The 14332-nt window shown below is 32.0% G+C and overlaps 1 protein-coding gene and 1 long non-coding RNA gene across 2 annotated transcripts; one reads left to right on the top strand and one right to left on the bottom strand.

The window, feature by feature from the left end:
* The first annotated feature begins 526 nt into the window (after positions 1 to 526).
* Positions 527 to 13854, top strand: LOC110723719 (protein DETOXIFICATION 27-like). Its single transcript, XM_021903086.1, has 8 exons — positions 527 to 976; positions 1567 to 2108; positions 2952 to 3038; positions 4206 to 4262; positions 12387 to 12625; positions 12890 to 13008; positions 13106 to 13195; positions 13588 to 13854. The coding sequence occupies exons 1-8, from the start codon at positions 626 to 628 to the stop codon at positions 13633 to 13635; spliced, it is 1533 nt and encodes a 510-aa protein (XP_021758778.1). The 5' UTR covers positions 527 to 625; the 3' UTR covers positions 13636 to 13854.
* On the bottom strand, positions 7147 to 12060 carry LOC110723734. The gene is made up of 4 exons (XR_002511752.1): positions 11923 to 12060; positions 11590 to 11719; positions 9844 to 9955; positions 7147 to 7902 (listed from the first exon to the last, which is right to left on the bottom strand). It is a non-coding gene; the product is annotated as an uncharacterized LOC110723734 (long non-coding RNA).
* Positions 13855 to 14332: the final 478 nt, after the last annotated feature.

Here is a 14332-nt window from a genome sequence, read left to right as displayed (position 1 = left end):
AATATTATTATTATTATTATTATTATTATTATTATTGTTGTTGTTGTTGTTGTCGTTGTTGTTGTTGTAATAAGAGCTTAAAAGAATGAAATTTGGCTTTATATCATTAGCAATATTATTAGACATAAATTAAGAACTGAACTGAACTGAACCGAACCGAACTGAACTGAATTTCAACGGAAGAGAACAGACACTAAATCCCGTAACTCATTAATAATTGATATTGGCCAAAAGTCAAGTCATCACTAGATACAATTTTTCTTACTTTGTACACAATTTGATCGATTATCCCGAAAAAGTCCGATCTCAATAGTGTTTGGCATAGTTCTAAAAAATATGTGGACATGAACAACAACTTAAAATATTGATATTATTCATGGATAATAAAATTGGAATTATAATAACCGAAAAAGGGAAATTCAAAAATTATTCTCTTGTCAATATTTTAATTATTACAAAAATTGTATTATACAATAAAAAAGTTCAATCACGTATCCATTATATTCTCACTCATTTTTTTTAAATAATAAATTCTCTCTCCACTTGCCAACCATATCGCTTTTCTTTAAAGATTAGAAAGAAAAAAATTGGACTCTCTTACTCTCAAAACTAGTCCTTAAAAAAAATGTCCAGGGAAAATGGCTCCAAGAAATTGGATGACCAAAAAGTTCCTCTTTTGAAAAGCTACAATCCTTCAAATAATGAAGGTGATCAATTTCAATCTCCAAAGCATTTGTTACATGATTCTAATAATACTCTTGATTATTATGAAGATAACGATGATACTCTTGTAAGAAGAGTATGGGTTGAATCTAAGAAGTTATGGCACGTTGTTGGTCCTTCGATTATCGCTCGTATCGCCTCGTACACTATGTTGGTGGCTACCCAAGCTTTCGCCGGCCACCTTGGTGACCTTGAGCTTGCTGCTATCTCTATTGGGTGTAATGTCATTGTTGGGTTCGACTTTGGTCTCATGGTAATGTAAATACATGTTTAAGTGAGGTTTCATGTTATAAAATCTACATATTCATAATATAATTTTATATGTTCTAGTATAATATATATATTTAATTATTGATATCTAGTTTGTTAATAATTGAGTAGATTGATCGATTGTTGATTAGTACGGAGTACTTTATTATTTATTACTATATTTTTTGTCAATAGAAAGCAACAAAAGGTTGTACTATAGACGTGAATTAATCTAAGCTATCCTAGATTCCTAGGTTTTGTTTACCAACTAATCTGTATTTAGTTTGCATCAATCTGATAATTATAATTTCTTATGTTAATTGTTAAATATCTTTTTAAAATTGTCCAAAGATTTATGAATTTGACTATAAACTGTATTTTCTTTGAACTGCTTGCTATGGCATACATGATGTTTAAGTGCAACAATATTGTGGGCCGGGACTTGTTTTATTAATTTATCATAGTAACAAGTTTAAATTTTCTTTATGGTTGTCTAAATTTAATGCTTGATTATTATTCAATCCAACACTTTTTTTTTTCTTGTCTAAAATTAAGTAATTTTTCCTCAAAAATGATGTTTTTTTTTTTGGACAGTTGGGTATGGCAAGTGCTTTGGAGACACTATGTGGACAAGCATATGGAGCAAAAAAGTACCACATGTTAGGAATATACATGCAAAGGTCATGGATAGTGTTATTCATATGTTGCATACTTTTGTTACCTTTGTACATATTTGCTAGTCCTATGATGAAGCTACTAGGCCAACCGGACGACGTGTCCGAAATGGCCGGAGTAGTGGCGTTATGGATGTTACCACTTCACTTCAGCTTTGCCTTTCAATTTCCACTACAAAGGTTCTTGCAATGCCAGCTTAAGGCCAACGTCGTCGCGTGGGTGTCCGTGGTGGCGTTGGTGGTGCAGTTGTTTGTGTCATGGTTGTTTGTGTCCGTGTTCAAGTGTGGCATCATTGGTGTGGCTGTTACCCAAAATTTTGGATGGTGGGTTTTGGTTTTTGGGTTGTTTGGTTACACTGCTTTTGGTGGGTGTCCTTTAACTTGGCAGGGTTTTTCTATGGAGGCTTTTTCTGGCCTTTGGGAGTTTGTTAAATTATCTACTGCTTCCGGAGTTATGCTTTGGTAATTCTCTTCCTTTTCTATTGTAAAATAACCCATATTGATGGTTGCTTAATTTGATTATTAGGCGGGTTATTACGAGTCATTAAAAAATCAGACTTATTTTGGGACACGATACAGTTGTTCCATTTGATTTGACTATTGATTAACATAAGAGTAAGTTCATTTAGATGAAGTAAATAAAATTCAGATTTTACGAATAAGATAAATTGTAAGTGCATATCAATAATTGATATAGTAGAACAAATAAAGAAATTTCACTTTCGGAAATATCTGCTATTTTTAAAAGTGATTGACTCGATAATAGATGTATGGAGTATTTCATTAATTGGTTCCATGATTTTTGTTTTTTTGTTGAGTCTATAAAATCACCACAAAAATAGTATAATGTACTTTGTTAATTTTTCTCCATAACTTTTGTTTTTGATCCTAAATTTTTTAAAAGTATAATCTAATTTATATCACCTTTGTGTATTTTTCTCCATAACTTTTGTTTTTTCGAGCCTATAAAACCACCACAAAGATAACATAATCTATGTCACCTTTGTTATTTTTTCTCCAATTATTTATTAATTCAACCTCTTTTCTATTACTAATAAAAATGGAATCTAGCGTAAAGATCCAATTTTAAAACCATGCACATGAATGTTGATTAGTCTTGGTGCCTTAATTAGGGGATACCATCTTAGCTATTAATTACCTTTGTCCCTAATTGGATTCTATCACATGGTAGTATGGTAATGCAAAATGAAGGGAGTTTATTTTACTACGGAGTATTATTTTATTTTTAGCTGTTTAGATATTTTTTAAAGATCCAACTAACTTGTTGTATATTATAATCAACAGCTTGGAAAACTGGTACTACAGAGTATTGATACTGATGACTGGAAATCTGAAGAATGCTGAGATAGCCCTTGATGCATTATCAATATGGTACGATAATATCTCTATCGTTTTTATTTCTTATACACTTGTACTATTAAATATCAACATTCAGATTGTGGTGCATAATAAGTCATTTTTAATAATAATAATTTAGCATGAATTAAATTTAAAATGATATAATTGAATCTGATTTAAATATCTGAATTGACACTTCTATAATGATTAATGAATATAAGCCTTTATCCGTCCTCATAAAAGAATGGATTAGTTTCCAAAACCACCACCTTTCTAGTGGACCCGTTTTTTAATATTATTTCCTCCATCCCATCCATCATACTACGGGCCTGTTCATACTGAACTGAACTGATTGGAGCTGAACTGAATTGATTGGAACTGAACTGAACTGAACTAAGCTGAAATGAATATTTTATGAAAGAGGGAAATTAAGAGCTGAACTGAACTGAACTGAACTGATTGGAGCTGAACTGAACTGAACTGATTGGAGCTGAACTGAACTGAACTGAACTGAACTGAACTGATTGGAGCTGAACTGAATTCAACTGAACTGGACTGAACTGAACTGAAAATAAGTAAATATGAACAGGCCCTACATCTTTAAGTTTTGATGAGGCAAATAAAATTGGTGAAAGAGTAAGAGAAGCGAGAGTAAAGTTGTGGTCTTAAATATGTATGTGATGCTTAAATTTTTGGTTGAATCTAGAATCAATTTATATACGTAGGGCCTGTTCTGATACGATTATTTTCAGTTCAGTTCAATTCTAATAAGTTTAGTTCAGTTTAGCTCTAATAACTTCAGTTCAGTTCAGCTCCTAATTTTCTTCTCTTATAAAATATTTACTTTCATTCATTTTAGCTCCTAATTTTCTTCCTCTTATAAAATATTTACTTCAATTCATTTCAGTTCAATTCAACTCTAATAAGTTCAGTTCAGTTCAGCTCAGCTCTAATAAGTTCAGTTCAATTTAGCTCAGCTCAGTCAATGAGAATAGACCGCACTATGTATAGTATATTAGTATACTATAAAGACGATTTTAAAGGATATATACTCGGAAAAAAAAAAAAAGTAAATGTATGTTTGTTGACAAAAGTGGGTTGGTTCATTATTGAAGCAAATGAGGCCACCTCTTTCTTTATCATAAAAATGTGTTGTTTGAATATTGATAACACGTGAGTAATTTTGTGGTGATTTGTCAGCATGAGCATCAACGGGTGGGAGATGATGATTCCGTTTGCATTCTTTGCTGGCGCCGGGTAAGTTGCTGGCTTCTCTTTCTCGTGCTCTTTAAACTCCGCAATATTGACCCGTAAGTCCGTAACGTATTATTAAAACATTTGTGTATATTCATCTCAAAATTAATTTGATACAGTATTTAATATTTATTAGGATGGTCCATTTATCATACTAAAATCAATTTATAATAAACGCGAATGTAAGTCAAATGAAACTTTCAAATTGAATTACTTAAATCATGACGAGTTATGATTTTTTTTTTTTTTTTTTAATTTACAAAAAGTGCAATCAATTAGCTTTTTATTAATTGATTGTTATGATAGAAATGTCACACGGAGTAGTAGACATTAGGCAAAGGTACAAGAAAGTGCAATCAATTAGCTTTCTATTATGACTCAAATGATTCTTTATTGTTTTTTACGGAATAAAAATTAAAAGTTTATGCCATCTCAAAATAAATGTCTATTTTACTAAAATCTATATGAAGTGCTCCCACTTTTTAACTAAAGATTAGTTGTTCAATATTCCATTTAATGTTCAATTTGTTACATTTTTAATAAACTAGTCGTTGGTGCACGCGCGTAGCGCGTGCCCCCTCGACGGTTAGATAAGTAATTTTCGCGAATCTGTATGGTCCATGTAGTATTCATTATTACATTGCGGTTTTGTAATAAAATAGTGAAGACTATTATAGAGTATATTTTACAAACCGTTTATTAGAAGTAATTTTATATGTGATTTATTTGTGTTGTAAAAATAGCGCATTGTATATACAATTGATCAAAAAATGCGTTTTTGCTTAAGCTTATTCAGTTGTTTCTAGAGCTACAAACAAAAAGCTAAAAGAGCGGATTTCTATTCATTAACCCACAAATTAGATTTAATCCTTTTGATTTTGTTCCTTCATACTACATTTAAAACAATGCAAATTTAAATAGCTCGTTTAGGAGACCATCCTTTTGACTAAACAGATGTAGCATTATATAGTAAGGCATGCTTTTACAGAAAGCACCATTACCAAAGATTATATTTAGAGTTTAATTTGGAATAGTATTTTGAACAGATTTGTAATATATTTCCATTTTTTTCGGAAACTTTATACTATGTAAACATACAATTAATTCAACATCAAAATCATACAATTTTATTAAATCAACATACATGATAGAAGAAATTATCAATATTCCACAAATCTCAAATCTATTTAATCACCTATACTACTCTAAAAGTAACTCACAAAATTAGATCAACTAAAGAAATTCATTTATTAATGATTTTAAATAGGTAAATCAAGAATCATTATTAAGTTGCAGATAAACATCAAATATAATAACCTTCCCCTGCCTAAGCTTTAGCACAGCGCCTTCATTAATTTGCACTTCATAATAATCAATCAATTTATCAACACCTTTTCTGATAAAACACTTCACAATTTTATTTTCAAGAATTTGAACCTTCAGCTCAGCCTCAAAATTTGTATCATAAAGACGCAGAAGAACCTTAGTCGTTTCTGTAAGGTTTTGAAAATGCTTTCGGGCAAAATCTACCGGGACATTCTACATCAAAAAAACAGGATATCAAAAAAAATATTAAAGCAAGCCAAAAAAATATAATAGACAAATACAGACATTCTTCATCTAAATAAATCAATATGAATACACATACTATGATTCCCTGTGAATGATACGATTCAGAGAATACACTTGCTCCATCCTCTCCTTTTGTCTTTCTTCATTTTTACACTCTTAATCTTGCAACTTACAATGATCATTAACTTATTGCTTTTTAACACTTGCTCTCATTATTATCGCTTCTCACTTTCTCTCCTCTCCCTTTCTATCTTTCTCTAAATTTTTACAATTGACTTTTATGGTTTTAAAATGTTAGAATTTTTTTAAAAAAATGCTCATTATTTCCCTTGATAACGTTATAGAAATGGTCTTCTAAAATGTTCAGCTCTTTCGATCTCCTTTGTAGAAGCCTCTCCACCTTTTTTTTCATTCTCATACTCCTAATTTCTATCATTTCCTTACTTCGTAGCCTTTTCACTATTAAACATTAAATATGGTTTTGAAGGGCTTCGCACCTCTTCCTCCCTCTATTGTCGCGAGATCTCTTTCTATCTCTTTCTCTCTCTATCTCTTTCTCTCTCCAATGGCAACCCCCTCTCTGTATCTCTATAATTCTCCGTACGTCCTCTATCATAAAGTAGTGAATTACATATTTGCCCTTCCCTCTATTTCATGACCTAACTATTCTTGATTTTCCTCATCACCATTCATTTTGTTTGTTTCCATGGCTCCCTTCTCATCTACCTCTTTCCCAATTTTATTTCCCTCATTATTTTCCATTTTCAAGCATCTCCTCCTTCTCAAGCAATTATTTTTTCAATCCTCATTTAGTTGGTTGATTAAATGTGTTTTTCTAAGAGTATTAATGTGTGCTTGTGAACATGGAATGCATGATTTCAACTCCTGAATTGTCAATCACATCTCCATTATACACATTTTATTGATTTCAACTCCTGCTAATAATGAAAAAATACTCAATTTTAGTAAATCATCAATTTCTTAATCAAAATTTAGAACTCTTCATCTTCTACTCAAAGCTTACATAGATTATATAAGGGTCTTATCAAATACATTGCCTAAAATCAACCTGTAAATTTAGTTCATCATAATTTTCCTTTTTTTTTTTTGTCTTAATCTTTTCTAAATCCAACCCAACAAATACATGAATTTAATAATTTTTTAAGGAAATACATACACAAGTATATAATAACAATTAAATAAGATCCCTTTTGGGTTTTATGAGATTACGATCAATTATACAAATGCAATCATAATTGAACTAACAATTACTATCATATAAGATCATACTGCAGATAATAAATTTAAGAGAATAGAAAGAACAAAATTATGAGTTGTATCAGATCATTTCACAGACATGGATACCCAAATGAATGACAAAGCTCAAGTAAAGTAGAAATTTTTACACCCATGAATATTATAACCAAAATGAGAAGAAAACTCAAAACTTATAGTTCAATGACAAAAAAGAATGCCCGAATTAAGAAGTTGCTATTTAGAAGTATTGTTTATAAAAATTGAAGCCTAATATTTCAGAAATGAGCAATTTTTCTATCTTTCTATTCAACCACAACAAATTGAAAGGGAAAGAAAATACATTACAAGTTTGAGAGTTTCGTCTATATTTTAAGTGGTTGCAGTCCTAAGATAGCGGCAGTCTGATGCCGGAAACTTCGCCATCACCAGTACCCCTGCCGCCGTTCATCGCAATATGTCTCCTCTAGTTTCTCACCAACTCATAGCCGACGTGGAACATAAAGAAAAATCGTCATCCTTAAAAGAAACGGAGGGAGTAAATAATAATGGCCGAGGCCCAAAACGAAGATGGGTAATTGAAGCAGTAAGGGTGTGGTTTTGGGTATGGGAATATAGGTGGCTGCAGACGACGTTGTGACTTGAGTGCAGGCATACAGTAATATCAATAGAGCAGCAACAATGCCATTTACACACCTTTGGCATGCCAAATTTTATCTCATTTGCCTCTACAATGGTCTTCAATTTCTTATTTTATACTCGTAAATTTAGTTTCTTATGTCATTCGCCTCTGAATTTTGCATACCAACAACTATACCTGCGACAACAAACAAAAAATCAAGGAGGCAAATTAATTTGGTCATAGATAGTAAGATAGCAAACTCATGTCCGAAATTGTAAAGGGGTGAAAATTGAACACGGATATTCCTGCTTTTACTAACAAAATTAATACGAAGTAGTAATGTGCAAAATTGAAAAAAAGTTACTCCATAAGATATTGTTGTAGCAATGGGAGAATATAGATACCCTTTACAAAAATAGAATAAATAGTTATAAGCTTCCTCGTGGTAATTACATATACTTCGTACATTAGAGCCCGTATATACAAGATTCATACCCATTTGACAGCTTCCCAAGCAAATACTTGGTCTAACTCTACGAACTCTTTGGAAGACAACAGCATTTAAAGCAACTGAAAACTTCAAAATAAGCAAAAACTTAAGAGTCTCCCTTTCATTGATATTACCTGGATCATCATTTATCAACCAGACTTCAATCTGATAATTATTACGAAGTATTAATTTTATTATTGTGACATGAAATTGAAAAGGACTCAAGGAACCTTTCCAGTTTCCACCAACAAATCTAAACGGACCATCTATAAATTCCAACCACTAAACAAGCATATTTCCTAAATAATTTGACAAGTCTATTATTATCAGCCAATCATATCTATTAAGACTACTACGACATCAACATAATATAACTAATATAATTAAAATTAATTTTAACATTTGACTTTATGCGGTTTACAAAAAACACCTTTGACAGTTAATTAAATATGTAAATTCTTTAATATTAATATATACTTGTATGTGACACAAATCTAATAAGATTTCATGTGGAGGACTTTTGTATTCATATATACATGGTTAAAGTTAACAAATTTTGGATTTGCAAAGTCAAATAAGACAAATTTTGGACATGAAGTATTAATAAGAACACACACAAACCCAATCCAAAATAGAAACCATACAGCGGCCAACGCCATTAATTCAAGGAAATGATTATGCAATGCTCTCGGAATTATCAAAGGTTAGCAACCTAACAGAAGCAACAAAGATGTCTTACGCAAAGAAGCATGCAATAATATAAGAGGCAACAAACATGCCTAGACTCTAGACTTTCCTCCTGCCAAAAATGTCAACATTGATTAGTAGTTACAATGGATGATGCCAACATAGTGAGCACACCATGTAATCGTGGAACATAAATCAAAAGGTTAAACAAAAAAATAATTCCTGGGAATTTATGCTCAACTAACTCAGTCTGCCATAATCACAGGGGCTGTACTGCTTAAGGTTTTGTCAATAACTAAAGTAATTTCAATTATGTCCCTAAGAGTAAATAATAGTAATCCCTCTTAACCTCTAAGATTGCCCCAATTTTCTTTTTGGTGTATTACTTTAAGTTTGGCCCATACCACAAATGGTCAAGAATGACCGCCACATAACTCTCACATACATCTGAACCCACCAGTTTTCTCTCGCATCAACTCCACCCAACTAAAACTTAAAGATATATACTCTAATGCCCAACTAAAACTAAAACTATTATATACTCTAATGGCCAATGGGGCAACCTTAGAGAGACGGAGGGAGTAGTATTAAATTGAGTTTAAGTAGACTCCACGGGCTTCCAAAAGGTGAAATAAAGCCCTACAAGCTACAACAAGACACCACAAGAAAAAACAAAGCATGGAAACTTTTAACACTATAATAACCTTCTCCAGCTCAAATCCTCAATAATGGGATTATGGGACCCTGCTTAAATTCTTTTCGACAATTCCACATAATGCTTAGAATTCAAAGGGTAATATATTTTTCCAATGCACAAAATTTCTTCCTAGTTAATCTTTATTCTTCCAAGAGGAAGGGTGGAGGAAGTGGTGGTCACACCCCATAGTTGATGTCCAAAAACAATGCATCAAGGAAACTACTAAGAAACAGGAATATATTGAATCTACTTTTTCACTAACCTCCTTTGATTTTGAAAAACTATGTTGGAGTGCAAAAACTTCAAATGATGTGAACCCCACCAACGTCACTTCAGTAATCCAATCATTCCTGCTTCCCTCCACCAAATTATCTCTGTTGAATAACTTTCATCAGAATTTCACAACCAAATGTGTCCTTGATAGGAAGAATCCAGCACAACACAAAATACCGTTGAAAAAAAAGCACATTCAGCTTGAAGAATCAATTTCAGAGAAAACGTCAGCAACAAAAAGGACTTGGAGTTGGTCTGAGCTAGAGAAACATCTCTAAATTTTAATATAAATAGATGTAAGCTCAATGATTTATTTCAGCCACTGTAATACATATTGAGGCACAATCTGCCGGGCTAAGCATAGCTATTGAATGGAATAGTAAGAAGAAAATAATTAAAATAATAAATAATAAAAACAAAACACCATTCAAAGTCAAACACTACCTTAGCAGTACTACACACCCATTTAACACGAATGCGTGACAACATAAATGGAAAAGATATAGAGCCTTTATCCAAGAAAAAATTGAAAAAAATATTAGGGAGCCTACAACGCCTTAGTCCCAAAATGATTTGGATTCGGCTAACATGAATCATTATAAGGAACCGTCCGACAAAGAAAGAGCACCCAAGTAAAAATGAAACTTTTAAGAGAGTCTAAAAAGATTATCAAGAATAAAATTAAGGAGTGGTAGTGATAAAAACGTGCGAGTAAATTAATCTAAGAATTCTGGCACTCAGCTTATATCACCATGATAAAAAGTAAATAGAACTTCAAGAAATCTGAGATCCTATTGACACCAAAACCATCAAGACTGTAATATGCAGACAACTTTTGCTGAACAATACTCATGACTTCATAAAGTGACATTATACATCTGAAACAAGCTGAAAAAAGGAAGGACGATTCAGAAATATATTTCAAAAGCAGCCTGATATGCTCCAGATTATACATTTCCTACAGACCCCCAAGGAAAAAAGGGGCATTCTAGGATGCCACTCAATTGCAAGGTATCATCCAATTATAGTCTCAATGCTTACCACACATATTTAAGTCTGTAGCCATCACAATCAGAAATGCAAGGGTAAGAATCCCAAAATCCACACCCATTTTCCATTATGGACTCACTATTGGAGTGTTCAAGCCAAAAAAAATCAAGCAATTAAACTGAATAAGATAAAAAAAGAAAACCTGAATCAAAAGGGCGAAAATTCTTAGAATTTCATCAACACTCCTTCATTCATGGATTACTCAGATTATTTCCGATTAAAATTTTCCTCAATTCAATTACAAAATTAAATTAAACCACAAAATCCTCAAATTTTCAAAAACCCACAAAAATTCACATTAAACTGCAGAAATTTACTCAAATATCCAAAATACATCCAAACCCCAATAAAAATGCCAGAATCTTAAAATACATCAAAATACCCCTATAAAACTGAAGGAATTTTATTAATTATACAAAATACATCAAATATATGCATATTTAAGTATCAAATCTCAGTCGTTCGACCAATTATACAAAATGCACTTGTTTTAATTAGCGATTGTTAGCTCGAATCTCAGTTGTTCTTCCATATCTCAGTATATAGAGCAGCAAAATCAGAAAATAAATTCAAAATAAAAAATACAAATCGAATTAATTTTTTTTATTCAGAAGAAAAAAAACATCTAAACCCTAAAACCAGAAGAAAAAAAAAATCAAAACAAAATTAAAGAAAACACACAAACCTGAGCAGCTTTGTAAGCATTCAAAGTATCTTCAGCAGCATTTTCCTTTCATCGGCAGATATAAACTCAGCCAGTTATCTCCTCTTTTCTCCTTTCTCAGGTCAAAATCAAAAGGGCGAAATCACCAATCCTTCATCAAGAAATAGTTCGGATTTTCAATCAAAATTCAGAAAATTAATTAAGAAGAATTGCCTTTGATTTTTCAATCGAAACTCAGATAATTAATTAAGAAGAATTACCCAAAAAAGGATTAGTGGACTTCTATGGATTTAAAGCTAAACCCTAGATTGTCAAATTGATATTAGATGCTTATAAGAAGGATAAAGATCTTACCCCAAAGAAGAACCGAAGCCCCATAACCATTATCGAATGGATGACCGGTGATTGCTGAAGGTGTAGAAGGTTTCTCTCTCTAGGTTTCTGAGAGAGAGTGAAGGAAGTCGGTGAAAAAGAGAGTTGAGGAATGAGAAAGAGGGGTTAAGTGGCAAGGAGAAAGCAATATAAGGGAGCAAAGGGTAATTTCGGCATTTCATTAAATTCGGGGCTGAAGATGTAATAACGCCCAAAGTTACTGTTACTAAACTTTGCATATTTATAGTTAAAATTATAGAAATGCTCTCTTTTGATGCAATTTAAATGCAAACAAATTACTCGTATTATATTTGGTTATAATAATAGGGGTAATTAGAAATTAGTTGAGTTTGGTTATTTGTCCGAACTTGTCTTACATGAACTTATTTGATGCAATGAACATCACGAGATATATTAATGCTAATATATGTGTGAAATATGAACAGAGTTAGAGTGTCAAATGAGCTAGGAGCAGGAAATGGAAAAGGAGCAAAATTTGCAACAGCAGTAGCAGTTTTGACGTCCGTTGCAATAGGGCTTTGCTTTTGGTTGCTAGTTTTGCTTTTTCATGAAAACATTGCTTATATTTTCTCCACTAGTACACCCGTTATTGAGGAGGTTAAGAAGCTCTCTATCCTCTTGGCCTTCACTATCCTCCTCAATAGTGTCCAACCCGTTCTCTCCGGTAAGTTACGAAGTTCTCTACTCTATAGCGTTAAAATTTTCCTCGTCCAAATATAGTACGTTGTCAGTTGTCACATTATTGTTATGCAATCAATTAAATGTACTATGTACGTATAATACATTTAATTCTCCAATGATTTATTAATATATCCTTTTTATACGTAGTAACAATAGTTGTTGCAGCTCTATAGGCAACATTTGATTAGCGATGACATACGGCCCCACCGGCGTAACATTCTTAATTTTTGGTGGCCTTTGTTTGTAGGTGTTGCGGTAGGATCAGGGTGGCAAAGCTTGGTGGCTTACATAAATCTTGGATGCTACTACTTGCTTGGTGCACCACTTGGGTTTTTGATGGGTTGGACATTTAAACAAGGAGTTATGGTAATTATTTTCCTATAATTTGACTTAAGTTTTGCTCCATGACCTATATTTTATTGGTCTTGTACTCTTGTTACTAAAAGAAAAGATTTGATTACAGGGTATATGGGCTGGAATGATATTTGGGGGAACTGCGGTTCAAACTGTGATATTAGCTATCATCACAATTCGATGCGATTGGGAGAAAGAGGTAATTAAAATTCAAAAATTCGGTTCATTAGTAGCTAAGATGGTTAGTTTAATTTATAACAAAATATAGCACTTGTAATGACTAAATTTTATTATATAGATATCATGTGAAGGAGTAAAACCTTTTAAAATATGTAGGGAGTAATTTTTGAACCATAGCTTATAAGTGTACCTACTGATTATATTAAATCGACTTTATATGAAAGATCTATTAAGTATTAACAAATATCGCAGAATAATAGCCACTTAAGTTATAGATTTGAATCTAAATCGGTTGAATTCTTATAATTTTTTTATATTTTTTTTTAAATAATTATGAAGACAAAGTATCTATTCTTTTCTTCACTTCGATTGGATGATTCACAATTTGATCTTTCATGCTATGAATTGCAGGCTCAGAGAGCAACCTTCCATGTAGAGAAGTGGGGAGAGGGCATCTAACATCATATCGATTTGAAGCTGTAATGACGCCTAAATTGTTTTGTTTGGGAAACAATTAATTATTTTTTATAGATATAATTATGCAGGAGAAAAATGTTCCTGACTTGTAATCAAGCCAATCTTCACTGGAATAAAAATTATTGTAGTTTCACTATGCCATCTCCATGTGTACAATTGTTCCTAAGGCATTTCGCTTAGACTAGGCCCCTATTATGTTCACTTTATTTTCATTTATTTCAGACAAACAAGTTCAAATAAATGAACTTCACTATATATTCAAGTAATATTTACATCACAAGTATGATAAGTTTAAAAAACAAGGTGTAACAAGTTCATATAAGTTGAAATAAGATCAAGTAATTAAGTTACTTAAAAAAAATCAAATAAGTTTCGATAAGACTTGATATATTAAAATTAGGTGAACTAAATACATTTTTAATACAGTTTATAAAACTGTTAAAGATCTCAATAGTAACCTTGAGGACCAGGGGCGGACCCATGAAGGAACAAGGGGGGACCATTGTCCCCCCACTTTCGGGAAAAAAAAAACAGAGGAAAAAAAAAATTTAGGAAAAAAAATAAAACTGGAAAAATATTTATATAAAATTGAGTGTAAAAATAAACAAGAAGTTTGCCTTAGCTAAGTTGGTCGTGGGCTAAAATTAATATGTCAAGGGGCCCAATTTCAGGTTTACCT

Source organism: Chenopodium quinoa, unplaced genomic scaffold (assembly GCF_001683475.1).
Source record: "Chenopodium quinoa cultivar QQ74 unplaced genomic scaffold, ASM168347v1, whole genome shotgun sequence".
Classification (NCBI taxonomy): domain Eukaryota; kingdom Viridiplantae; phylum Streptophyta; class Magnoliopsida; order Caryophyllales; family Amaranthaceae; genus Chenopodium; species Chenopodium quinoa.
This window is presented reverse-complemented; position numbering and strand designations above follow the sequence as displayed.